The sequence below is a fragment of the Triticum urartu genome, chromosome 2, assembly GCF_003073215.2.
Source record: "Triticum urartu cultivar G1812 chromosome 2, Tu2.1, whole genome shotgun sequence".
NCBI lineage: Eukaryota > Viridiplantae > Streptophyta > Magnoliopsida > Poales > Poaceae > Triticum > Triticum urartu.
In genome coordinates this window covers 225,672,517-225,698,718 of record NC_053023.1, presented here as the reverse complement: position 1 = coordinate 225,698,718, position 26,202 = coordinate 225,672,517, and the positions used below count along the sequence as shown (strand labels likewise).

Below are 26,202 nucleotides of genomic sequence, written 5' to 3'. Positions count from 1 at the left end.
GCAACTAAATTCTAAACACATCAAAATAGAAACAAATATGGTCACCATGTTGAGAACAGAAAATACGAGGAATCATGCATTGCAAAAGAGCACATTTCTTTTGGTGGTGGCTAGGTGAGAGGAAATCACACAATTGACCAACAATTTGGCACTCGAGACTAATAACTGGACTAACACTTTATTCATTTAAGTTCTTAAAAGTTCATTGTTAGAAATACCATATTATAAATGATGTACACAAAATATTACTCCATTGTGTTAGAAAAGAAGGTGTATTTTTTCTGAAGTCAAACACTATAAAGTTTCACGAAGTTTCTACGAAAAACTACCAAGAACTACGATACCAAGTTGATATCACTAGATAAACAATAAAATATATTTTCACGTTATATCTATTTAGTATTGTAGTTGTTGCTGACATTTTCTATAAACGGGGTCAAACTATGCACGGGTTAACTCCAGAAAAAAAAAGTATAAACCTCATTTTCACAAACGGAGGGAGTATATTTTTGCAGCATCATCAAATGGATGAAAAGCGTCACCACTAGTGTGGTGATCATCCACTTACATAGCTCGTGAACCGTTAGCTTTGATTTCATGGTTATTGATATGGCAATATGAAATCGAACAACCACAAAAGTGTTTAATTTCTATTCGGTTAGCGAAGGGGAAATATATCCTCCAGTGGAACCAATCCGGACAAGATGCATGAGGAAACACAGCGCCAGGGCAAAACACGACAATCCTTTCGATACCCCCCAGGTTGACCAAAAAGCAGGTAATTCATCGCATCGTGAGCTCGTGACGCTCGAAACCGACAAATCAAGCAAACGGTCGTGCGGACTGTTAATTTTTGAATTTTTGAATTTTCATCGCCGCTTTTGTGTTGTAAGGGAAACCTGTGACAAGCAAAAATGAAAGTAGCAACCCCTAACTAACTTGTTTCCATATCTGCGAAGGGCAGAAATGTCATTCTAACCGCTATGCAACAAAGGTTCTAACAGAAATCTTCCAAACAAAGGTATTTCACCCCAATTTTCTACCCCAGTGTGTTATGTATTTCACCCCTTGCTCCCTTAAAACCTCCCCTCGTCCGTCCTCCCATTCGCCTGATCAATCAGTCCCGAATCGACCCAACACGTCCCTCCCGTACCGCCTTCTCTCTGGTTCTACATCTGATTCCCCAAACCGACCCCGCTAACCCGCGCCTCCTCCTCTCTATCCCGCCGCCGCAGCTCCTCCATCGGCCAGCCGCCCCCAACGCCGGCGAGCGAGACACTGCCGCCCTCCCGACGCGGCCACTGGGGCCACGCCCGCTATTGAGCCAGCGTCCTCACTCCTCACCCCGGCCACCTCCCTCTCCGGCTCCAACGGCGCCTCCCCACGATGAGTTCCGACGGCAGGCTGGACCTCGACGCGACGACAAGCACCCTCGGCCCGGAGGATGACACGGCGCAGGGTCTGATACTGCCGACCAAGGATAAGGTCATGTACCGGCCTCCGCCGGGGAGATCCGCGCTAGGTATGATGCTTAGGCTGTGCATCTTCTAATCTAGAGCTATCTGCCAGTCAAACACGGCGCCACTTGCGATTTGTAGACTTAATGAACTGATCCCACTTCGTATTTAACACGTGTAGCCATGCCAGGAGCTTAGAGATTTAGAGTGAGCTAATCGCTCGTCTGTCTTGCAGGTTTGGACCTGCTCGCACACAAGAAAAGAGAAAAGGAAGGTAACAATTCATTTAAGCGGCCTCCTGAGAAGGTAGTGACGGCTGCTTCTTCTATGGATGAAGATGAGAGGCCAGGATCTACAGAAAATGATGCAAGCAGCCTGTCCGGTGGTGACCGTGGCAGCGTGGCTCGCCGTTATCGAGGAACCAATTCCAGTGAGAAAACATTGTCGAAAGGTGCCTCTTCTTCTCTTGATCCATTGACCATATATACAGCTCAGTCGTAAAATATCTACTGAGATATATACCCTCACTGTGTTACGGCTGTATGCCGACTATTCATTTTCAGTGATGTAACTTAGTCAAACTAAAGCTTTATACTCTGTTTCAGAATCTACAGTCACTGATGAGAATGAAAGGGGTCTTACACCCAGACATCGAGATGAATCCCATCGGCAACAGGTCAGTAATAACAACATTCTCTCGCTTGGTTTAGGGCTTACTCTGTCAAGAGTTTTATTACTTTATGTTCACCTTACTAAACTCAGCATTTATTTCCTTGTTGCTTACAGACCCCCGCCTCTAGGTACGAACTGAATGATGACAGAGGATCCCGTGACAAACGTGGTGAACGCGAGACATCTGCATCCATTGGTTATAGTAGCAGTGGAAGGCAAGGATACCGTGATGACAGGGAATCGAATAGTAGGCGTAATGAACGGAGCAGATCTACATCTATCGACTACACAAACAAAAGAAGTCGGGATGACTATAGCTCGAGAAGCTCAAGAACACCTGGTACTTTGTTGGTATAGTATTCTTTGTCATTTTTGGTTCTCGACTGGCTTAACATGCAAGCTGACAGGAGTGTGGTTGCAATTACAGCAAGATCTGACTGGGACAGTGGCCGATGGGAATGGGAAGATACACCTCGCCGGGAGTACCGTGATGATCGTCCTGGCTCCCAAAGACATTATCCAACACGATCTCCTATGCTGGCTGCTGCATCTCCTGATGCACGATTGGTGTCTCCTTGGCTAGGTGGGAATACACCCCGTTCCGCAGGTAAAGGCAGTTCAGCTCTATATTTTGTGATATTTAACTTTGTTTCTGTGGAAGTAAACATGTTACTTCATATTTCACTGACCTGACTATAATTTACTCATACTCATATTATCTATGCTCTTTTAAATGTCCAGCATCCCCTTGGGATCATGTTTCTCCCTCACCTGCTCCTGTGAGGGCTTCAGGTTCATCAAAAGGGTCTTCGTATTCAAGTTCCAGTGGAAGATCTCATCAGCTTACCTTTTCAAATGTAAGTCATGATTCTTTTCGGATCACTTTATAGGTTCTTCTAAACTCTGATTTTGTTTCTTCGATCCGTGGTCATTGTACCTATAATCATTACCCTCTTATTTCAGGATGCTGAAGCTGATAGAAGCCCCTCAGCTGCTGATAGGAACTATGAGATTACCGAGGAAATGATGCAAGAGATGGATTATAATGCTGACCGTGCTTGGTACTTATCCTTTTAGGAATTCCTTATGTCCTAGTGTTTATAAATGAATATAGCAACTCAACATTCTTATATTGTCAGAAAACCAAGTTTAGCTAGTCATTCTTCTAACCTTCACAAATTCTTCAGGTATGATTGTGAAGAACACAACACTGTGTTCGATGGTGATAATTATGCTGCAGATGATAGCTCCTACAAAAAGAAGGAAGCACAATTGCCTAAGAAATTGGTATTTTTTTTAATGTTTAATCACACTTTGAAGTACTCCATTCTAACATTCACTAGCGCTATTCATAGGAGTAGGAGTAGCACATATTATTGCGACCCCATAGTAGAAAACTATGTCAGTGTATATGGTAAATGACTTGCATGTTGGGTCTAGTACTTTATCTTCTAAGCACAAATTTGTTCTAGTGAAGTGTCATGTATTGTGGCTTCAGTTTTCCTGTAACCATCTGATATAGTACTCATACATGTCAAAATGCATTGTAAAAAGTCAAGTTGTGAGACATCTATTGTACTCCCCCCGATCCATAATAATGAACTAAAACCATGACACTTATTATGGATCGGAGGGCGTAATATTTTCCTCTGTTAAGTTCCGGATCCTGGTGGGCTGGACATAATGAATTAAATGCTTCATCAGCAGGAACTTCTATTAATCTTATTATAATATTCGTACAGCAAAAATTAGGATGCTAATTCAAGAGTATCACATTCACATATTTCAATTGCATTTCAGCGAATATGTTAGTTTATCATTTACTCGTCGATTTAACATGTTACACTCTGGTTTTCTAACTATTTTTATTGCTTGCAGACTCGTAAAGATGGTAGTCTGATGACCCTTTCTCAGAGCAAGAAATTATCACAGATGACTGCTGATAATGCTCAGTGGGAGGACAGACAATTGTTGAGGTCTGGAGCTGTTAGAGGAACGGAGGTGCAGACAGAATTTGATGATGAGGACGAGCGTAAAGTAATACTTCTTGTTCATGGTATGTTCTTTCCCTTCAGAAGTTCATTTTGGCGATGTTCTGCTTGCAGCGTTAGTTGTGACTAAAACAAGCATCATACCAAACCTTTTGTGAACCATCCCCCATTTCTCTTGCATTAGAGTTTCAAGAATATTCCTTCTTGTGAAGTGATGGAAACATTAAATATGTTTGTAATGTATAAATTAACCAGCACAGTGCTAATAACTACTCCCTCCATTCACAAATATAAGATCTTTTGGATATTTCAGTATGGACTATACACGGACTGAAATGGTGAAAAACACACTAAAACGTGTCTATATACATCCGATTAACAAAAAAGTTGGAGCATCTTATATTTGTGAATGGAGGGAGTATTTGTCTGCTTTCCCATCTCCATTCGCTGGTATATGTGCTGGCTAAGTGCTCCCATCTCCATTGCTAGTATATGTGCTGACTAAGTAGCTGGTGGACATGAGTGTTCAATGTGAGCCTGCGATCTTTCTGATCATTCACTCTCAAAAGCTTCTACTACCTCCATCCCAAATTATAAGACGTTTTGTTAGGCTATTTTATAGCCTACCAAAAACATCTTATAATTTGGAACAGAGGAAGTATATGACGATAGCAAGCATCAAACTGCTCACATGTTTCCATCCTTCATATGTCAATTTGGACATATATTTGCGATTCTTCTATGTTTCTTTGTTTTACATAATAGTACATAGTAGCTAGGTTTGAAGCGAATAGAACATGGCTTGGCCCTGGCATGCCCTTGATGTTTTTTCTTGATAACATTTTTTTCTGCTTGTTTACAGTACATTCATGCACTTGAACTAAAACCAGTCGATGGCTTAATTTTTGGCAGATACAAAACCTCCCTTCCTGGATGGGCGAGTTGTATACACAAAGCAAGCAGAGCCTGTAATGCCACTGAAGGATCCAACATCTGATATGGCTATCATTGCACGAAAAGGTTCTGTTTTGGTTAGGGAAATTCGTGAAAAGCAGAGCCAGAACAAGTCGCGGCAACGCTTCTGGGAGCTTGCTGGATCTAATCTTGGAAATATATTGGGCGTTGAGAAAACGTCTGAACAGGTAAACTATTTCCACATTTCATGTGTATGTCTTAAAAAATGTTGTGACTTGTCCATATGTTTTACTCACTTCTGCAAAATCAGGTTGATGCAGATACTGCTGTTGTTGGTGATCAAGGGGAGATTGATTTCAAGGAGGAAGCAAAGTTTTCGCAACACTTGAAGGAAAAAGCAGAAGCTGTCAGTGATTTTGCAAAATCTAAATCTCTTTCTCAGCAAAGACAATATCTTCCCATATATACTGTTCGAGATGACCTGCTACAGGTTTGTACTTGGTTTTATAGACTTATTATGAGTGTTCTGTTTGTTTAATTATTTTTGTCTTACTTTCCTCTACTACAAGACACATCTCGAAGCTGTATGATTACTTCTATATACCGTGAATTGTGATTTACGCAAAATCCGAAACGGTTGCAAATTTGGAATATGGTTGAGTGAAGACCATTAGATCACCTAGGAAGGACATATATACAAATCCCTACTACTTCATTCAGATAGTAATAGTTTGGAATCTAGTTTCCTTTCAGAACACCTTCTATATTCATGCACCATTCTGGACTTCTTTCTGTATCTTCTTGTATTTAGTTTCTCTCAAATGATTATTGCTAATAACCAGTGTTATGCTGCTGCTATGGAGCAGGTTGTGCGTGAAAATCAAGTAGTTGTGGTCGTTGGTGAAACTGGTTCTGGGAAGACCACTCAACTTACTCAGTATCTGCATGAGGATGGATATACCACAACTGGTGTTGTTGGCTGTACTCAACCGAGACGTGTGGCTGCCATGAGTGTTGCCAAGCGGGTCAGTGAAGAAATGGAAACCGAACTGGGTGATAAAGTTGGATATGCTATCCGATTTGAGGACGTCACTTGTTCTAGCACTATAATAAAGGTACAATTCTGCTTGTGCTTTAGTTCACATCAACATGTCTTGTGTATATTTGCAGTGTTAGAAAAACTTGATTATAGAAAGGTTCAATTCATAGGCTGGTAACCTCATTGTTGTGTTAGCCTTATGATTTCTGATTAGATATAATTGGCCACATTCCGAGAACTCTTTAGGTTAACATTCTTAGCCTTATGATTTCTGATTAGATATAATTGGCCACATTCCGAGAACTCTTTAGGTTAACATTCTTAAGTTCAACAATTAATTTTGGTTGACTTTCAGTTGTTTAGCATAGAATTCCTAACGCATATTATATTTTCCCTTCTGTTTGTTTTGCAGTATATGACAGATGGAGTGCTTCTTCGTGAAACCTTGAAAGATGCTGACCTTGATAAATATCGGTATGCTGTTAACCTGCCCTTGTTCTCTCGTAGTGCTGATAAATCTTGTGATATTCATATACCTCAGTTTTGGAATATTGCTTGCTGTATTAATGCTTTCCCCCCTCTTTTATGTAGTGTTATCGTCATGGATGAAGCACACGAAAGATCCCTCAATACTGATGTTTTGTTTGGCATATTGAAGAAGGTTGTTGCACGTCGGCGGGATTTTAAGCTAATTGTCACATCTGCAACCCTAAATGCAGACAAATTCTCAAAGTTCTTTGGAGGGTAAGAGAACTTGCTATATCTTTTTCTCCATTATAAAGATTTGAATCCACTGTCTGCAAACCCTATAATTATTTTCTTTGTCTGCAGTGTGCCTGTATTTAACATTCCAGGCAGGACATTTCCAGTAAATATCTTGTTTAGCAAAACACCATGTGAAGATTATGTGGAAGCGGCAGTGAAGCAGGCCATGACAATTCACATAACGAGTGGCCCTGGAGACATCCTCATCTTCATGACCGGGCAGGAAGAGATCGAGGCTACTTGCTATGCTCTTGCTGAGCGCATGGAGCAGCTAATATCGTCATCCACGAAGAATGTACCCAAGCTCTCCATCTTGCCGATTTACTCGCAGTTGCCTGCTGACTTGCAGGCCAAGATCTTTCAGAAGGCAGAAGAGGGCACTCGCAAATGCATTGTTGCTACCAATATTGCTGAGACGTCCCTCACAGTGGATGGTATCTTCTATGTCATTGATACCGGGTATGGAAAGATGAAGGTATACAATCCACGGATGGGCATGGATGCTCTTCAGGTTTTTCCGTGTAGTCGAGCAGCTGCAGACCAGCGTGCAGGACGTGCTGGAAGAACCGGTCCTGGCACATGCTACAGGCTGTTCACAGAATCAGCTTACCAGAACGAGATGCTCCCTAACCCCGTGCCAGAGATTCAAAGGACTAACCTGGGAAACGTGGTTCTCTTACTGAAGTCCCTCAAAGTCGAAAACTTGCTTGATTTTGACTTCATGGACCCACCCCCCCAGGAGAATATCCTCAACTCCATGTACCAGCTCTGGGTGTTGGGCGCCTTGAACAATGTTGGTGGACTTACAGAAATAGGTTGGAAGATGGTGGAGTTCCCATTGGACCCGACTCTAGCAAAGATGCTTCTCATGGGGGAGAAGCTGGAATGCCTTGATGAAGTATTGACCATTGTATCCATGCTCTCAGTACCCTCAGTTTTCTTCCGGCCAAAAGATCGAGCAGAGGAGAGCGATGCCGCAAGGGAAAAATTCTTTGTCCCAGAGTCTGACCACCTAACACTCCTGAATGTATACCTGCAGTGGAAGTCAAACCAATATCGAGGAGACTGGTGTAATGACCATTTCCTCCATGTTAAGGGTCTCCGTAAGGCTCGGGAAGTGAGATCTCAACTGCTAGACATACTGAAAGCCCTGAAGATCCCACTGACATCATGCCATATGGAATGGGACGTGGTGAGGAAAGCTATCTGCTCGGCGTACTTCCATAACTCGGCAAGGTTGAAGGGCATAGGAGAGTATGTCAACTGCCGGAATGGGATGCCGTGCCACCTGCATCCGAGCAGTGCTCTGTATGGTCTCGGGTACACCCCTGACTATGTGGTGTACCACGAGCTTGTCCTGACAACCAAGGAGTATATGCAGTGTGTGAGCGCAGTGGATCCGCAATGGCTGGCGGAGCTGGGTCCTATGTTCTTCTCTGTGAAAGACACGGACACCTCCCTTCTGGACCACAAGAAGAGACAGAAGGAGGAGAAGACGGCCATGGAAGAGGAGATGGAGAAGCTGAGGCAGGAACAGGCGGAGGCAGCACTCGTGGAGAAGGAGAGGGAGCGACGGAAGAGAGCCAAGCAGCAGCAGCAGATCTCTATGCCGGGTCTGAAGAAAGGTTCGACATATCTGAGGCCCAAGAAGATGGGTTTGTAGATAACAAAGCTGGAAGAAGCTTTTGCAGTGTATTTTGTTTTTTGTAGGCCGAGGGAAACTTGTACAATAGTTATATGTTGGTGATTCACTCACGCCTGAAGGAATGTAGTGTAGTTCAAGCCTGCACTCTGCAGCATGTACAACACACATGAATGTAACATTTACATCACTTGAGAGAGGAGACGGCACTGTTAAGCACTTGTCACGATGGCAAAGCATTCTTCTTGGTGCTTGTTTGTATGTCAGTACTTATTAAATTTTAATTCTCGGTACTTGACTGACTTGGCTCATATTTTTAGATTGATTGACATGAAGTCCACCATCTTAATTACTCGGTTCTGAAGTGAACAATTCCTCTGGTGCATCCGCTTGGTATGATTTCTGTGAGGATTTAAGAGATAAACGAGTTTGTGCATGGCTAAAAAAGCATAAATTGTGTGGCTGCTGGGATTCGAGCCCAGGTCTCCACGGCCACAACGTGGAATTCTCACCACTAAACTACAGCCACATTTGTGTACATGTAAGCCTGAAAGTCTTTATAACATCAATACAAAGGTGCTGCTCGCTCGATGAGCTTTTCTCCTCGTGGGCCCCGCCTGCTCCATTCTCCACTTTCCCTACTCCGCCTCCACCTCCGCCCAAGCCCCAGGTAAGGAAGAGGTGCCCTAACAGCCTCCGGAGGCGGAGGCGAGCGGCGCGTCACCTACCGCCCCTCCCCGGCGAGCAGGTACTCTCCGACTCCTCGTCATTCTCAACATCCCTATCACTATCGGGCTCGGCTAGACGGAGCCCTCGTTCTTAGATCCATCGATGTCACTTCTCCGTAATCTCAGTATCTCATCCTCGGGTGTTCGTGAATCGTGATTGGAATGCTATGCAAAAAGTAGTCAGCGTAGGTTTAATGCATTGTGTAGTTGTTCCATGCATGCGTGTTCCCTGGTGGCAACTGAACTGATTGCGCCGCCTGACTTACCATTTGCCAAAGTAGTGGTGATTGCTGCGTTCGCCGCGGGTCCGCCTTGCGGTTTGTTCGAATCATCGAGCGTGTGGTGGTGATAACAAGAGCAGCGTGTGGGTTTGGTTGGTTCTTCCGCTGACTTGCCTGATTCTTGTGACTTCCCATGGACCATGGTAGACGCATGGACTGTTCTGCATTCTGTTGGTGCATTGTAAAAGGCCTCATTTAGATGGTTGACTGCTTTTCTTTTCCAGAGTTGCCATTTTACTTGGATCAACAAGGCACTGATGGATGCACAATAAATAAATCACACACTTCTCCGTATACCGATAGATATTATGGATATTGTTTCCTTTTCTCATTCGTTTCAATTACGACCCAGCTTTGAAAAGGATTAATCTTACATCTTATGATACATGAAAGATCAACTGTGATGGAATAAGTTGAGTTTGGTTCTGAGATTCCAGTTCATTGACAAACAATGACATGGCGGGATGGAGCCCAAGGGGCGAGAGAGCTGAGATTCATCTCGTGGATTGAATAATGCTGATATCTGGTAGCGCCTTGGAGGATATCGTTCTACGTTTAGGGCAAGATCTGCATATATGGACCTAACTTCAAGCTAACCAAGTTCTGTTCTTGGTCAAATTAAATATGGCAATCAAGTCAAATATTTTATATTCTGAATTTCCAAGACTCTATTTAGTGGTAGTTTGCAGGTGCAGTGCTGTACAAACTAGGGGGAATGCCACCACCCACCACAACGCCAAACGGAGCCTTTACTCCCCTAGTTCAATATGAGAAGAGTACAAAACAAAAATCATGCAGCTGGATTTAATTTTGAGGACAAGATTGTACTAACTTCTAAAGTGTAATAATTCTGGATCAGTCTTAAATCTTAATTATGATAAATTTTCTTTTGGATGGGTGAATCTTGCTGTCTTGCATGTGTTTCATCTCTAGCTATTGCGATGATTGACACACAGCACAGTCACCCTGCATGATTTGCTGACCCGGCAGGTTTTCGCGGCACTTATTTATTGTAAGGCTTTTCTAGAAAAAACTTATATTTGACAAAACAAAATCAGTCTGTTTATTGTTTGCCATGTTGTGCCCATTTGCTGGATCTGCTGTGAGAACATTTGAAAATTCATGCTATATCGCCTCATTAAAAGCTGGATCTACCTAGGGGGTGGGTGATAACGTACACACACCAGCAAAGGTTCCATTTTCCGTTTCTCCGTTTGTCACGTGCTTAGACTTTATATTGCATGAAATAGATTGTAATTAGGTCACTTATCCGGTTTCATCGGGATCACGTCCCGCACCCCAAGCTGCCACCCCGAAGAACAACAACCCCCTTGGAGCCTTACTCTTAGAGATGCCGTGATTCTCGTCTCACGACCCTTTTCCTTGGCCTGGTCAAACCCAGGTCCTGGTAACTGTGCTTTACACAACGATTTATCATCAGAGGCTATAGAGCTAACTTGCTTGGAGAAAGGAAATTAGTATCTATGAATATTTACCTTGTGACCATGAGGTTATGGGTTCAAGTCCTGGAAACAGCCTCTTGCAGAAATGCAGGGAAAGGCTGCATGCCAAAGACCCAAAGTGGTCGGACCCTTCCCCGGACCCTACGCAAGCGGGAGCTACATGCACCGGGCTGCCCCCAAAACTTGGCATGATTTGGTGCCAAATCTTGTACCTGGATCATTTACTACAAAAGGTTGAAAGTTATTTTGAGTGTCGCAAATAGTTGCCCTCTTATTTTGTTTTGTTAGACATCTGTTTGTGGACCTTGAAAAGTTGCAACATACTGGTGGCATCTAAAGATGTATCATGCTCATCTCCACAGCTGATTACTTAAGGAAAAAACATTATTATTACTCAGACCGACCTCACTGATATTTCTGCCAAAAAAACAGTAAAAACAAATTCAACATCTGCCACTGTTTAGATTTTGGAACAAATAGTGGCCATGGATGGACCTTTTGTGCATGTGTATGTAATGCACTTTACTTGTGCTTTCCCACTATCCATGAATCATCCTACCAGTGGGAGTGGTGGGTAGTCGGCAAATTATAGGACAGGAAAATGTTCAAAACATACTTTAACTAAAAAATGTATTTCCCATAGACGTTGTCTATCTGAAATTTTGAATTATTGTGTGCTTGACTATATTTATGTTGCACAAGCATCCCTTAACTTATCAGACCCTGTGTGTTATTTTACTGCTCAAAATATTCCGTTAGAAATGGTGTGTAATTGAATCTAGTGATTGCTGGGCATCACTTTCAACAGTTATAAGAAATGGTGTCGCTTGTCATTATTCTGGAATATGCACTCTAGTGTATTGCTTCCAATATGTTGTTTCCTTTTTAGTTTTTTTTACACATCATTTGTATCAACTGGATCTGCACAAATAACAACATCCCTGTTCGGCCACCTTTTTGCTTAACCATAGTGGATGTGGAACATTTACCTTCAATTTTTTACCATGTTTTCCAGGATAAGATGAATCCCACAGCTCATGATCAGACAACACAGCAACAAAAACCAAATGGCCGAAGAGCAGTTGGTAGCTCGCAAACCTGGACAGTATGTGGCTCTTTCCTCCTCCATTTCACTCGGTTGTCATGAGCAAAAATATGTACTGACAAGCTCTATTTTCTACAGCGGTATGGTGTTCTGCTACCAAGCCAGCAGACACGGAAGCTAAAAGAATGGATTCTAACTGATGAACAACAACAAGTAGTCAATGCTAGTGGTCTTGGACATCTTGCTCTTACGACAGGATTTACCATTGACCGTTCCTTGCTTACAGCCTTCTGTGAGAGATGGAACAACGAAACAAATACTGCACATTTCATGGGATTTGAAATGGCACCGTCTCTCCGTGATGTATCATATATTCTAGGAATCCCAGTGACTGGTCATGTGGTGACGGCAGAACCCATCGGTGATGAAGCTGTGAATCGCATGTGCTTGCATTACTTAGGAGAGAGCCCTGGAAGCGGAGAGCAACTATGTGGATTGATCAGATTAACCTGGTTGTACAGGAAATTCCATCAACTGCCAGAAAACCCCACCATCAATGACATTGCATTCAGCACCCGGGCGTACCTTCTATATTTGGTTGGCTCCACCTTATTTCCCGACACAATGAGGGGATTTGTATCCCCAAGATACCTACCACTTTTGGGGGATTTCAGGAAGATACATGAGTATGCTTGGGGGGCTGCAGCCCTTGCTCATTTGTACAGAGGATTGTCTGTCGCAGTAACACCAAATGCTACTACCCAGTTTCTCGGCAGTGCAACTTTGCTCATGGTATTGTCTCTTGTGTATTTAGTGTTATATGTGTAGCTTTGTGCCATCTTGATCACTAACTAGAGATTTGCCTTGTTATCTCTAGCTTTGTGCCATCTTGTTCAATAATTAGAGATTTCCCTTGTTATCTCTAGTTTTGTGCCATCTTGTTCACTAATTAGAGATTCCCCTTGTTCCTACAAGGCTTGGATTTATGAGTATATTCCTTTGACTCAACCCCAACAAAAGAATCAGAACACGTTGCTGCCCCGGGCATGCCGATGGAACTTTGGAGGAACAACACGTGGGCAGAGAAAGAAAGTTATGGAATGGAGAAAGGATTTCGAGCAGCTTCAGTTGTCCGATGCAAGTGCAAATTACCTATTTTATAATTTATTCCTACAAATGAACTGCTGTTGAATTAATTTCTTAATCATTTCTTCAGGTCAACTGGAATCCTTACAAGGACATAAATCCAGCGATTGTTCCAGGATATTGCATCGCAGCAGATAACATTTGCCACTCTCGGACATGGCTAATCAGCTTTAACATAAAAGAGGTGTATGTACCTGACCGGTTCAATAGGCAGTTTGGGAGGGAGCAAGGTCGCCTCTATCAGGTGCCAATGTGGGCAAGAAGAACTTGGAGTAAGGGGAAAGACTGGAGGGTTGAGTATGCTCATGAGATTGAGGACTTCCATCAATTGGTTGGTTGTCGTTTTATCCCTTCTACGGAAGCTAACATAAACTCCCTCCTGAATGAGTCTATAGCTGGACAGAGTACTACCAGATGCAGCCGGAATGCATCTCAAAACTTCTCTATGATGGTAAGGCCCCAATAGGAATCTATTTTCTTTGTACATTTTTAGTATATGAGGTGATCCTTGATGCGATCATCGGTTGTGGGGTGTAGGTTGAAGATTTAAAGAATGATCTCCCGGTAATTGATCGTTATCTGGAGGGACAGGTGCTCCCCGTGGAGGTTGCAAGCTTCCTAGAGAGGGTGAGTACGATGATCAAAACTTACTTCCCACCGCAGAGCAATGAAAGGAAAGACGAAGCAGCTCAGAGCAAGAATGTCAGAGCAAAGAATCCAAGAAAGAGGGCGAGAAAACCTTTGCTCTCTGAAGATCCTTCAAGCCCTCAGGATTCTGTGGTAGACCGGTATGCAGGTGCGCTGGTGCCTTATCAGGCTAGCAAGTGTGACAGGGTGTTGGATGGCACCGTGCCTCTGCTAAACAGAGGGGAAGTGTTGAAGGAAAACGAGGTGATGGATCCCTGGCAAATGTCGCATTTGACAGCAGAGTCGTCTTCGTCTGGAGACTCGAGCTTGCCGGAATCAAGGAGGCGGGGGTGTGAGGAATCCGGAACCCCGAGGAGCAACCAGGGGGTCCGAAGGAGTGGAAGGATGTGTGTGCAGCTCAAGATGTTCAAGCACAGGGACGGGGTTGGGGCCGAGGAGACCAACCCGATCTTCCTCTGATAAGGGAGTGACGCTGCCCGTCGTTTGGTCTTGGGCATTGTACAAAGTAGCGGACCTGTTGTTGCGCTGCCGCAGACAGTTTACTGTTTTATGTAGCGTTTGCAGGCCTTTGGTCGTGGTGAGTGAAAACCTAGCCTTTGGCATGCGTGTGTGCACACATGAGTCGTGTAGGCTGGTAGGGCTAGGTGGATGCTGCGCAACCTTTGTGGCGTATGCGCCGGATTGGATGTGCTATCTATCCTCTCCAGTTAATCTGCGGTACTTGCGTTTTGGTGGTGGTGTGCTTTGTGGCCCTCTGTGTTTTCTTTGCGCGGTAGATATGCACAAGTGCAGGCCATGACAGAATGCCAGGATAGGATGTTGCACCAAGTAGATAGAGCAGTATCACGTGCGGTGGTCTCTCAGAATTTCATGTTGGGGGCACGCCCAATCTTGAATTTTGAGAGGAAAAAATGTCGCAGTCATGGCCGGGTGAGAATGCAGGGAAATTACCGTGTGCCGGATGGCTTTGGCATGCCCCCTACTCCTACTCATCAACAAGAAGCGATCTGAAGGAGAAAGTGGCGAGGCAGCCGTGAGTGGGCGAGGGACGCGGTTGGTTGTCAAGTAGGGCTGGTAGCACCATTCAGGAATTGCCATAAATTTGGACTGCTCTACAGAAAAAGAGGGAGCGAGCTTGCAATGCATGTTGTCCTGGTTGCCACGTTTCGGCTTCACGGGCGTCCACTGGAACCCCATGTCAGCGCGAGCCTTTCCTTTCCCAAAGGAGCCAGAGTCAGGCCAGTCATAATAATATATGACCGCCAAGAGAAGAGAAGAGCAGAGCAGAGCAGTCCGTTCGTCGCCAAAAACCCGCTGGCCGCTGCCCTTGCCCATTCCACTCTGCACTTCCTTCGTCTTCCTGCGATTCACCCTGGTTTGCTCTCTCCCTCTCTCGATTGTATTAGCGTTTCAGTTCAGTTTCTTTTTCCGTCTAGGATCGTCCTTTTCTTCTTTTTGAATAAAAGGGTTCGTCTAGGATCATCATCTGCTCGTGATTGACTAACTCGACTAGAGTTCCTAATTCTCGTCGTAGATCTCTCCTTCGCCAGCCCCCATTCACTTCTGCTGATTAGGGTTCTCGGGGTTTTGGGCCCCCTTCTTTCCCCCCTCAAGCTTGCGTGCTGCCATGGTGGCGGGGTTTGAAGCCGGAGGATACGCTTGTCCAGCATCTTCGCTCTACTCGAGAAAAAAAAAGGCTTTACAAGGCGAAATCCGTAATGGCCAGATGCGTTTCTCTGGTATTTTGTGACACCGGTTTCTCATCTTATTTTGCTGCGGTGTACTAAATGGCTGGATCATCTTCTTGATCTGGCGCAAGTATCAACTTAGGGCTTGCTTCTCTTCCTCCGGTGTATAGTCAATTTAAAGGAGTAGTGAATTTCTTACACTAGTTGCATAATAGTGCATCTTTGTGTTTATTTCAACTATGGCCTTCTTTCCAACTCGTTTTTCAAAAAGAGAGCAAAACAAAAAAACAAAAAAACTATGGCCTTCTTTGGCTGGTTGGTTAGTAATAGTACGCTCCTTTTCTTTTACCTTGGGTGTCTGTCGCCTGTCAACCGGTCTGAATCTTATTCTTGTGCCAATGTAGGCAAGGCATATCACTGTGAACACACCATCATGAATAATTTTGCTGACGCCGTATTTCAAGGAGTTGACTCACTGCAGTCGTTTATGCTTTTATGGAATTCTGGTTTCCATGCCATTGTCTTGTCTCACATTCTTGTTGATTACAATCTGTATTTGCTTGCCCTTTTACCATTCAAACTCTCAACAATTGGTTTTGATAATTAAATGCAATTTAAAGGCCAAACCATTGAAAGTCTGAAATCTACATTCTTCCCAACTTCCTGTTACCGCACATCATCTATGCTCTGTTCAGACCTTCCATTAATTTTTTATTCTAACAATAGATCATGTCTCTGATTCTTATTTTGCATACACTTATTACATAACTCTTCAGTCTGCCCCCCTTCCAAACATTTACTGTAGTTTTGTCGTTGTTGATGTTTTCTCTTTTGGACTTTGTGGTTGTTTTATGGCCTGTAAGCTTTTATCCTCTCATAATATAACACATGCAGCCCTCGTGCATGGTTTGAATTTTTTCTTACCGTGTTTTGTTCCATTTGAAATAACTATGGTGTTTTATCTCTATGCAGCAGAACTAAATGGAATCCTCGGAGGCGGTACCAACAGGCAAAGGTCGCAATCAGGTAGTTATCTTCATAAACCAAGTGACACCAATTTGCCAAACCTTCCTTTGGTTCTTGCATGTATAACATGCGGTGCTTAATCATGCAGGAAGCTCGTGAACTATCACTGTGCCAGACGACGGAGGAGCTCAAGACATGGAATCTGAATGAACGGCAGCAACAGTTAGTCGACGCCAGTGGGCTCGGAAATCTGAAATACATGGGAGATCTGGCCATCAACCGCACTATGCTCAGGGTATTTTGCGAGCTTTGGAGCAAAGAAACAAACACAGCAAGGTTCCATGACTTTGAAATGGCACCATCACTCAGGGACACTGCCTACATACTGGGAATTCCGATCATAGGCCGTGCGGTGACCACCGGGGCTGTGCTCAACATGTCGTCAGAAGAGCTGCTCCTCCAATACCTTGGCCGAGTTCCTGGTTCAAAGGACTGCAGGGGTAGCCGTGTGAAGCTCTCTTGGTTACACTCCAAGTTTAGTCAGCTCTCGGAGCATCCCACTGATAAAGAAATTGCGTGCAAAACAAGAGCATATCTCTTGTACTTGATTGGAGCAACCCTGTTTTCAGACAAAGACAAGGGCTATGTCTCTCCAAAGTACTTACCACTCTTGTCGGACTTTGACAAGGTACGAGAGTACGCATGGGGCACTGCTGCTCTTGCTCATCTTTACAAGGCTCTCTCTGCATTAGCGTCTTCTCACTCTATTGCCAGAAAAAGACTATTCGGCAGCGCCACTCTGCTCATGGTATGTGAACTCTCATTTATCAGGGTCAAATCTTACTTCGGTCATTTTCTTCCAGTTCTATTTAACTTCGCAAACCCTTCTTCTTTGTTGAATAAAATTTTCGCCTTAGGTTTGTGTGAAACAGTGATAATGTTACTGTAGACTAATTTATTTTCAAACAATGGGCACTAGCACGGTAGCACCCATGGCATTTTGATCATTAATGGATGGCAAGCCTCACCAGCGGGTGTGCTGAGCCTGCACCCCACACCGAGTGATGCTCGGTTCTCTAATGTTACTGCAAACAGAAAATAACTATGTATGCATGCACAGTGGAATAAGAGCTGAAAAGGCACAAGTGAGATGATACATTCATACAATTGAAAAAAGGAATTGGATGTTAGGAAAGAATGAAATGCCTTTTGTCCTTCATAGACTCTTTGCAAATAAAGTTGTTTTGGCCTTCTGGGTTCTCGCTCTACTGTTACATTGTGAAAAAAGATTACAATGTATTTTTTTTAGCTCTTAGCATTATGAAGAAATATTATAATATGTTTTTGAGAATATCGATGATGCTACATTCACAGAGAAATATGAACAGGAAAAGGAAAATGTGATCTAATTGCATGTATTTGATATACAGAACATGTATAAAGTTTTCACAATTGGATGTTGTCTAAGAATTTACAGAGCTGCTCATGGTTGACACTTGACACTTCTTAAAACGAGAAAGAATTTCAACAGGAGAATGACAATTGGTAAAAAAAAACATTGGATGATTGGAAAGAATAAAATGTTTCCTTTTTTTCGAGTATTCTTTTTAAAATCAAGTTGTTCTAAGTTGTGACACTGCTTCAGTATGGAAGTGTTCTAATGTATCTTTTGAGTTTCTGTGCAAAGGGGTGGATATATGAATATATTCCAGCGATGCGCCCTGAAATGGAGGATGATCCAGCACTTGTCGTCCCACGAGTATGCAGGTGGGCCGGGCACGCAATATCCCAACCAGCAAAGGAAGCTTCAGATATCAGAAAAGCTTTCAGTCAGCTTCGAGTTTCAGATGTGAGTTTCCCTTTCGGTAATTCGTAGCCATACTTTATCCTTTGTTAGTTATTATTTATTACTTGGCATTTGGATATATGAATTTATTTCTGATAATGCAAGTATTTTATCTTAGGTGAACTGGGAACCTTACAAGGGTATGGATCCTGCATCTATTCCCAACATCTGCTCGGCACCCGATAGCATCTGCTTCTCCAGAACATGGCTGATCAACTTTAACGTGAGGGAAGTATATCTCCCAGATCGATTTGCTCGTCAGTTTGGTCAAGAACAGCATCCGGTCGGCGATGTTGGTGGGTTCCAGCGACATCAGTGGAACGCGTCAGTGGATTGGAGCCTGGAGTATGCATCAGAGATCAAACATTTCGAGCAGTTGATCAATGCTACTCGTCCTGATCATACAGCAGTTGCTGCCACTTGTAAAACGACTGAGGATGTTTTTACGCCAGCGAGCACGGCACGAGAATTTCCTGGTCTCAAATTGCTTGCAGTGGTAAACTCTGGTCCATAAAGGTAATGCTTATGAGGGCAAGCTTTGTCCACAGTCTAAGTGACCTATCATTCATTCATATAATTGTAGGTGGAAAGCATCAAGAAGGAGCTCCCAACCATCACGCGATTTCTGGAGCAACGGTCACTTCCCGTCGAGGTAGCCACGTCGTTTGCTCGGATCCATGAACTACTGGAGGATTCTCACTTGAAGGAAGGAAATGCCGCAGTGGATGCTGGGGGCGAGGGGACCTCTGAGTTGACTGCACCGCACCCTCCTGCCATTCCACCGCATGGGCCTGTGCCTGATGAAGCGGTGCAGAACGGCAGCGATCGAGACGGCAAGGCGGGGGAAGAGGAGGCATCGGAAGGGAGCGAGGACAGTGAGGAGGACGGAAGCCATAAGGGGCGGAAGCGACCGCCGCTTCGGAGGAGCAATCGAAGCTGCGTGCAGGCCAAGAGGTTCAAGAACCGGGGAGGGAAAGGGTCCCAAGCCTCTGACCCCATCGTGCTGTGACTGCTGCATTCATCTGCTCACTCCGTGCTAAGAGCGTTTTCAACACTACTTATATTATGGGACAGGGGAGTACCATTTTATTGCCGGATATTACATTGCAGTGATTTGTTACACTCAGATTTATACCGGGACGTAGACGGCTAGATACCCACACGGGCCATTTCCCCTCTTAGCCACTTGCAAGAACTAGTGAGATTTGCTTTGGCTGAATAAGAGTCATCGGTAGCTGAATAATGTGAGCGAAACGAGCTATTAGAGCATGGTTAATAGTATAGCCAATTTATTCTTAGTCATTAACTTCTTTTTTCGAGATATGCCAATGACGTACCGTATTTTTATAAAAAGAAGAAAGCATTGTTTATAAAAACCCATGGTAGGATGCAAACATCGCAACAGGTACATCAACACCAACCAAAAAAGAAAAGGCCTACTCTCCCACGAATCTAGTTAACCCCGCTACTCTAACTCCGCCAAATTTTCATATTTTGATCTATTCCAAAATTTGCTGCACCAAACTAGTGGGTGTTCTAACTTGCTCAACTCAATTGAACACTCTTGCGTACCTTTGCTTCCAGAGATGCCAAGCGGTTGCAATGACAAACGAGTCAAAACCCCTCTTGTCCATCTCGCGAAAGTTTGCACGGGTCCTCTCCCACCATTCCATGAAGGAGTCATCTTCCTTCGGGATGTGTATGTTAACCCGCAAGCTGTCAAAACAACCATGCCACACCCGCCTCGCGTAAACACGTTGTGCCAATATATGTATGGTCCACGGTGTCCTCCTCCTGAAGACAAGTGTAACAAGCAGAAGGAGCATCCCGAAGTACATGCCTGAAAGCGCACGTTATCTCCCAGATGGGGGGGGGGGGTGGTGTGAATGAGAGATTTTTAGAAATTCGTCAAACTCTGAAGAATTTGACGAAGAGCAGAGGGGGGTGAATGGGAGATTTTTAGAAATTCGTCAAACTCTGAAGAATTTGACGAAGATCAGAGTGAAGAAATAGAAACACAAGGGAAACTAAGTCATCACAGAATCAGAGTACATGCAATCAGGATACGTAAGAGTGAAGAACATGCAATCATACAATCATGAAGAATATGAACTGAGGAAATGAAAGATAGAGTGATGAAATTCTTCAGTTCAAATTCGTCAGAGCATAGATCACAAATTCTTCAGCGGCGGAATAATGTAAAAGAGGGTGAGGAATTTGAAATCAGGTTGGCTCGGTGAAGACAATGCAATTTGGTAGACTAGTTCCAGTTGCTGCATCAACTGTACGTCTGGTTGAGGTGGCTGAGTCGCAACTCAGAGGACACACAGTCCTTACCATATTCCTCTTGAGCTAAGCATACCTCGCCCAATCACTCGTTGTAAGTCTTCAAGGTAGACTTCCAAAACCTTCACAGACTTGTTCACCGGCACACTGCAATGACTCTTGGTGTACTCAGAACTTGACGCCTAACCGTCTGGAAGAATAACAATCTTCGAAGGTAACAGGCGTCGGATCACACAGATCAATCTCTTCAGTGATGCTCAATCACTTTGGCTCTGGGTTTTTCCTCACTTAGGATTCTCTCAAAGTCGTTAGAGGATGGGTTGCTCTCAAATAACAAGTGTCAAGTTCTCTTGGAGCAGCCAACCAACAAGTGGTTGTGGGGGGTGAGGGAGTCCTGGACTAGGGGGTCCTCGGGGTGCCGGCTCATCTCACGTGGGTCGGATTGTTGGGCCGCACCATGTCCGGACCAAAGACACTTGTACCTTGGTGTGTACCCCAAGTCAAGATGGAAGATCCGGTGTTTCCTTGATGTAACCGATTATCTATAAACCCTAGTACCCCTGGTGTCTATATAAACCAGGGGGTTTAGTCTGTAGAGGCTAGGAGAACAATTGCCATCCTACTAATTGGGTTTAGTTCCTCCGATCTCGAGGTAGATCAACTCTGTAATCCCCATATGCACAAGCAATATAATTAAGCTGGATGTAGGGTATTACCTCTCAGAGAGGGCCCTAACTTGGATAAATATCGTGTTCTACGTCCCTTGTTCCCCATCGATCCAAGATCCACAGTTCGGGACCCCCTACCCGAGATCCGCCAATTTTGACACTGACATTGGTGCTTTCATTGAGAGTTCCGCTGCCAGATCGTCAAAGGGTCGATGGCTCTCCTGATCATCGGAGACGGCATCAAACACTAGGGACATCTTCATCCCGGGCAACTTTTCGCGTTCGGCAGCAACTTCCTGCACGCTGACTCGACTGGTCATCTCAACTAGGTCGACATCTTCGCCCCCGAGCAGCAAGTCAGGTTTGGCAACCTTGAGTATGTCACCGACGCTCGGGGCGATCTGATCTTCACGGGCTTTTTGGCCGTACCTTCAACAAAAACGACCTCCTAAGCATTGACTTTGGGACCTCTCCCTGGTCTGATCTCCGGATCGGCCCCTGCCGTGCTATCGGCCTCGAGCTCAGAAACACTACCCACATCTGAAGACCAGGAATCAATCCTATCCGGACTCTCCCTCCCTATTGTGGAGTCGGCCTCGAACCTTCAGGGGATTTCGGCGTCCGAAGATGGGGATCCAACCCCAGCCGAACTCAGCTTCTTAATTATGGATGCGGCTTTGAGCCCCGACACTGGCATGGTGTCCGAAGATCAGGGTCTGGCCCTGGCCGAACTCGTGCCCCACTCCACTATCACGACAGGGGTCAACCTCGAAGAGGCCTCATACACCGACCAGGCCAGCCTTGCCTTACTAAATGAGGCGCTGGATCAGACCCAGATGATGACTATTGTTGACGGCCAGTCCTCGACTCACGCTCAACGGAGCCTTGAGGCAGGCCATAGGGAATTTTACGTCCCACCCACCACCCACCTCATAGCCACTGTCAAGGACTTAACCGACACGCTGGATTATGCCTCCGAGGAGGATGACGAGATGGACGATGATGGCGAGGCCACGGCCCCTCCCGCCACTGGCCGATGGACGGCCACATCCACCCACAACATTTACATGGTGGACACCCCCAAGGACGAATGTGACGGCACCAATGGTGACGACACCCCCAGAAGGGATAATAAACTAGGGGAGGAGCCCCCCAAGCGCCGGAGGCAACGATGACGCTCCAAGGGGCGACGAAGCAGGGAAAGTAACACGGGCACCGCAGGCGATGACACCCTGGACAATGCGGAAGACCTCGGTGACCCTGCCCCCAAACACCAATCTGATGGCTTAGAGGGGCATGAGGGTCAGCATACTCCCGATGACCCCAATGATTCCGAAAATAGCAATTATATGCCCCTCTCCGAAGAGGAGGTCAGCCTTGGACCTGAGGACTTTATCGTCCCAGAAGATCCATTGGGGCAAAAGCGATTGAAGCAACAACTAATGGCTACCACGCGAATCTTGAAGAAGAAGCAGCAACAGATAAAAGCCGAGCAAGACACCCTCAACGACAGTTGGACGAAAGTCCTAGAAGCTGAAGACGGGTATGGCTATGAACAACAGACAACGAGCTACCCCAAGCGCAAACTGTTGCCACAATTCGACGACGAGGCCTTCGAGCCCATACCGCCTAGACGGACTCAAGGTGACCAGCCCGACCGCCCCCCTTGAGGAAGGGACATGCCATCTGGAGAGCCCGAATACTCACCTGCTCCCCCTCACCATAAAGGCAAGGAGGCGACACAACTAGCATATCAATACAATTTGCGACATGATCTGACCGCTAGAGTGGGTTAGTCAATGTCCATTTACGGATCAAGAGACTACCCTCACGAAAGAAGAAACGGATACCAAGCATGGCTTGACCGAAACGATAGAGCTCCGATCAACGCTGGGCACGGATGGATTCTTAGGTTCGACGCGACGTGGCACGAATAAGGGGCGCCACTCACCCAGTGTGCTTCACGGATGAGGTGATGCAGCACCAATTCCCAAAAGGGTTTAAACCCATGAATATCGAGCCATACGATGGCACTACAGACCCGGCCGTGTGGATCGAGGACTTTCTTCTCCACATTCATATGGCACGAGGAGACGACCTTCACGCTATCAAATATCTGCCATTAAATCTCAAAGGACCAGCCCGACATTGGTTGAGCAACCTCCCCGAAGACTCCATAGGGAGCTGGGAAGAGCTAGAGGATGCCTTTCGAGCCAACTTTCAAGGCACCTATGTCTGGCCTCCGGACGTCGATGACTTGAGCCATGTGATCCAACAGCCCGAGGAGTCAGCTCGATAATTCTGGAATCGGTTCCTTACTAAAAAGAATCAGATAGTTGACTACCCGGATGCCGAAGCCATAGCTGCGCTCAGGCACAATATCCGGGATGAATGGCTCCCGCCAGCTCGACCAAGATAAGCCAAAGACAATGGCGGCTCTTACCTCCCTTATGACCCGCTTCTATGCCGGTGAAGATCGTTGGTTGGCTCATAGAAGCACCAACCCAGAAGATCCTGCCACTTTGGAAGTCCGGGACAGCAATGGAAAACCATGCCGCAACAAAAAATAAGCGGCAACACAATGGCACCAAGGCCAATGACACGACAGTAAATGCCGGATTCCGTAACTCCAAGTCAGGCCCGAGAAAAAAGCCCTCTAAAGGAAATCAGGATGGACCCACCAAGTTGGACGTTATCTTGGACAGGCCATGCCAGATACACGACACCGCAGAGAAGCCCGCCAATCACATCAACCATAATTGTTGGGTAATTAAGCAGCCCAGTAAAGCAACAGCCGAAGACGCGGGCAAAAGCTCCTGCGGTGAGGATGACGAGGAACCTCGCAGGCCGAACAATGGAGGACAGAAACAATTCCCTCCTGAGGTTAAAACAGTAAATATGATCTATGCCACTCATATACCCAAGAAGGAGAGGAAGCGTGCACTTCAGGATGTCTACGCCATAGAGTTGGTGGCCCCGAAATTCAGTTGATGGTCGGGATGTCCGATCACCTTCAATCGCAAGGACCACCCAACCAATATCCGTCATGGTGGATCAGCGGCTTTGGTTCTCGACCTAATTATTGGTGGCTACCACCTTACCAGAGTCCTTATGGATGGCGACAGTAGCCTCAACCTGATCTATGAAGATACAGTAAGGAAAATGATAATTGACCCGTCAAGGATCGACCCCAGCGGCACCACCTGTTGGGAAACGTAGAAATTCAAAAAATTTCCTACGCTCATGCAAGATCTATCTAGGAGATGCATAGCAACGAGGGAGAGTGTGTGTCTATGTACCCTCATAGACTGAAGGCAGGAGCGTTTGACAACGCGGTTGATGTAGTCGAACTCCTAGCTCCGACTGATCAAGTAGCGAACATACGTCACCTCCGAGTTCTGTACACGTTCAGCGCGATGAAGTCCCTCACCTTATTGATCCAGCAAGGTGCCGAGGAAGTAGATGAGGTCCGTCAACATGACGACATGGTGATGGTGATGGTGAAGTGATCCACGCAGGGCTTCCCCTAAGCACCGCGAGAATATGACCGGGAGTGTAAACTGTGGAGGGAGGCGCCACACACAGCTAACAATTGATGTTATGTGTTCTAGGTGCCCCCTCCCCACATATATATAGGTGGGAGGGGGAGGGGAGCGGCAAGGGTGCGCCCCAAGTAGGAGGAATCCTACTTGGGGTCCTCCCGAATTCGGCCTCCCCCTTCCATATTTTTGGAGGGGGGGGGGGAAGGGAAGAGGAAGGAGAGAAGGAAGGGGGGGGCGAACCCCCTCTTTCCCTTCTCCCACTCGGCCTCCTTCCTTGGGGGGCACTACAAAAAAATACACTTCCGTGATGATACGTGTTTGTCACAGTAGGTCGCTTTTTTTGTCATGCATGTACATCCATGACAAATTTATGACAGAATCAAGATAGTCATACATGTGCTGTCATAGAAGTGTTCCATGACATTACCAAAATTATCATCACGGAAGTGTCCACTTCCATGACGATAAATCGCGCGTCACAGAAGTGCTTTCATCAAGGGTGACCGACACGTGGAATCCACCGTAACGGAACGCTGTTAAGCTATCGGGTCGGGTTTTGGATCCGATAACCCGTTAATAGCCCCGACCAATGGGGATTTTCCACGTGTAAAATCATCATTGGCTAGAGGAAACACATGTTGGCTCATTGTCGGGACAGATGTCATCCACTCACTGGACAGAAGGCGCCTATGATACGTCGACACATGGCACGGCCCAACAAGTTTAAATGGGCCGGCCCAACTAAAGGCCCACAAGATTTTGTGGACCATAATGGGCCGGCCCAGCTAAAGGCCCATGAGATTTTGTGGACCATAATGGGCTGGCCCAGCTAAAAGCCCACAAGATTTCATGGGCCATAATGGGCCGGCCCAGGTAAAGGCCCACAAGATTTTTGTGTGCCATAATAGGCCGGCCCAGGTAAAGGCCCACAAAATTCTTGCGGATCATAATGGGCCGGCCCAGCTAAAGGCCCACGAGATTTCGTCGACATTAATGGGCCGGCCCAACTATAGGCCCACAAGATTTTGAGGACCTTAGTAGGTCGGCCCTTAACTGGCTGCCATGTTTTGGGCCAAATGCCGACCCATATTTGATACGGTCTATTAATGGCCTGCCATGCTCCGGGCCTAATAGTGGCCCATATGAGATCCGGCCCGTTAAAAGCCTACCACGTTCCGGGCCAAATTACGGCCCAGATCAGGTCCGACCCTTTAAGAGGTTTTAGGCCTAATTATGGCCCATATCAGATTCGGCCCGTCCACTGGACACTATGCTTTTGGGCCCACTTGCTAAAGGCCCACTTAGTAATTCGGCCTCATATTAGTTTTGGCCTGTTAATGGCCTGTTTAACATTTCGGCCCTATATTAATTTCAGCATGTTAAAATCCCGTCATATAGTTGGGCCTAACTATGG

General features: G+C 45.6%; 3 protein-coding genes and 1 non-coding gene across 5 annotated transcripts; 3 read left to right on the top strand and 1 right to left on the bottom strand.

Moving 5' to 3' along the window:
- The first annotated feature begins 1,112 nt into the window (after positions 1–1,112).
- LOC125536887 (pre-mRNA-splicing factor ATP-dependent RNA helicase DEAH7) lies at positions 1,113–8,774 on the top strand. The gene is made up of 15 exons (XM_048700179.1): positions 1,113–1,522; positions 1,693–1,908; positions 2,063–2,133; positions 2,244–2,469; positions 2,557–2,736; positions 2,871–2,986; positions 3,093–3,190; positions 3,317–3,416; positions 4,008–4,185; positions 5,033–5,262; positions 5,346–5,525; positions 5,902–6,150; positions 6,487–6,548; positions 6,666–6,818; positions 6,906–8,774. Exons 1-15 carry the CDS (start codon positions 1,387–1,389, stop codon positions 8,500–8,502), a joined length of 3,792 nt encoding a protein of 1,263 aa, XP_048556136.1. The 5' UTR covers positions 1,113–1,386; the 3' UTR covers positions 8,503–8,774.
- Positions 8,775–8,938: 164 nt separating this feature from the next.
- Positions 8,939–9,010, bottom strand: TRNAH-GUG. The gene has a single exon. It is a non-coding gene; the product is annotated as a tRNA-His (tRNA).
- A 63-nt stretch (positions 9,011–9,073) lies between these two features.
- LOC125536885 (protein MAIN-LIKE 1-like) lies at positions 9,074–14,521 on the top strand. The gene is made up of 6 exons (XM_048700176.1): positions 9,074–9,229; positions 11,969–12,058; positions 12,137–12,790; positions 12,974–13,135; positions 13,215–13,595; positions 13,682–14,521. Exons 2-6 carry the CDS (start codon positions 11,975–11,977, stop codon positions 14,249–14,251), a joined length of 1,851 nt encoding a protein of 616 aa, XP_048556133.1. The 5' UTR covers positions 9,074–9,229; positions 11,969–11,974; the 3' UTR covers positions 14,252–14,521.
- Positions 14,522–14,729: 208 nt separating this feature from the next.
- Positions 14,730–19,590, top strand: LOC125536886 (protein MAIN-LIKE 1-like). Of its 2 annotated transcripts, none has more exons than XM_048700178.1 (6): positions 14,730–15,167; positions 16,456–16,506; positions 16,595–17,254; positions 18,134–18,295; positions 18,411–18,788; positions 18,876–19,590. In XM_048700178.1, exons 2-6 carry the CDS (start codon positions 16,462–16,464, stop codon positions 19,299–19,301), a joined length of 1,671 nt encoding a protein of 556 aa, XP_048556135.1. In that variant the 5' UTR covers positions 14,730–15,167; positions 16,456–16,461; the 3' UTR covers positions 19,302–19,590. The 2 variants fall into 2 exon arrangements, with proteins under 2 accessions (XP_048556135.1, XP_048556134.1); XM_048700177.1 differs by having other exon boundaries at positions 16,453–16,506.
- The last annotated feature ends 6,612 nt before the right edge of the window (positions 19,591–26,202 follow it).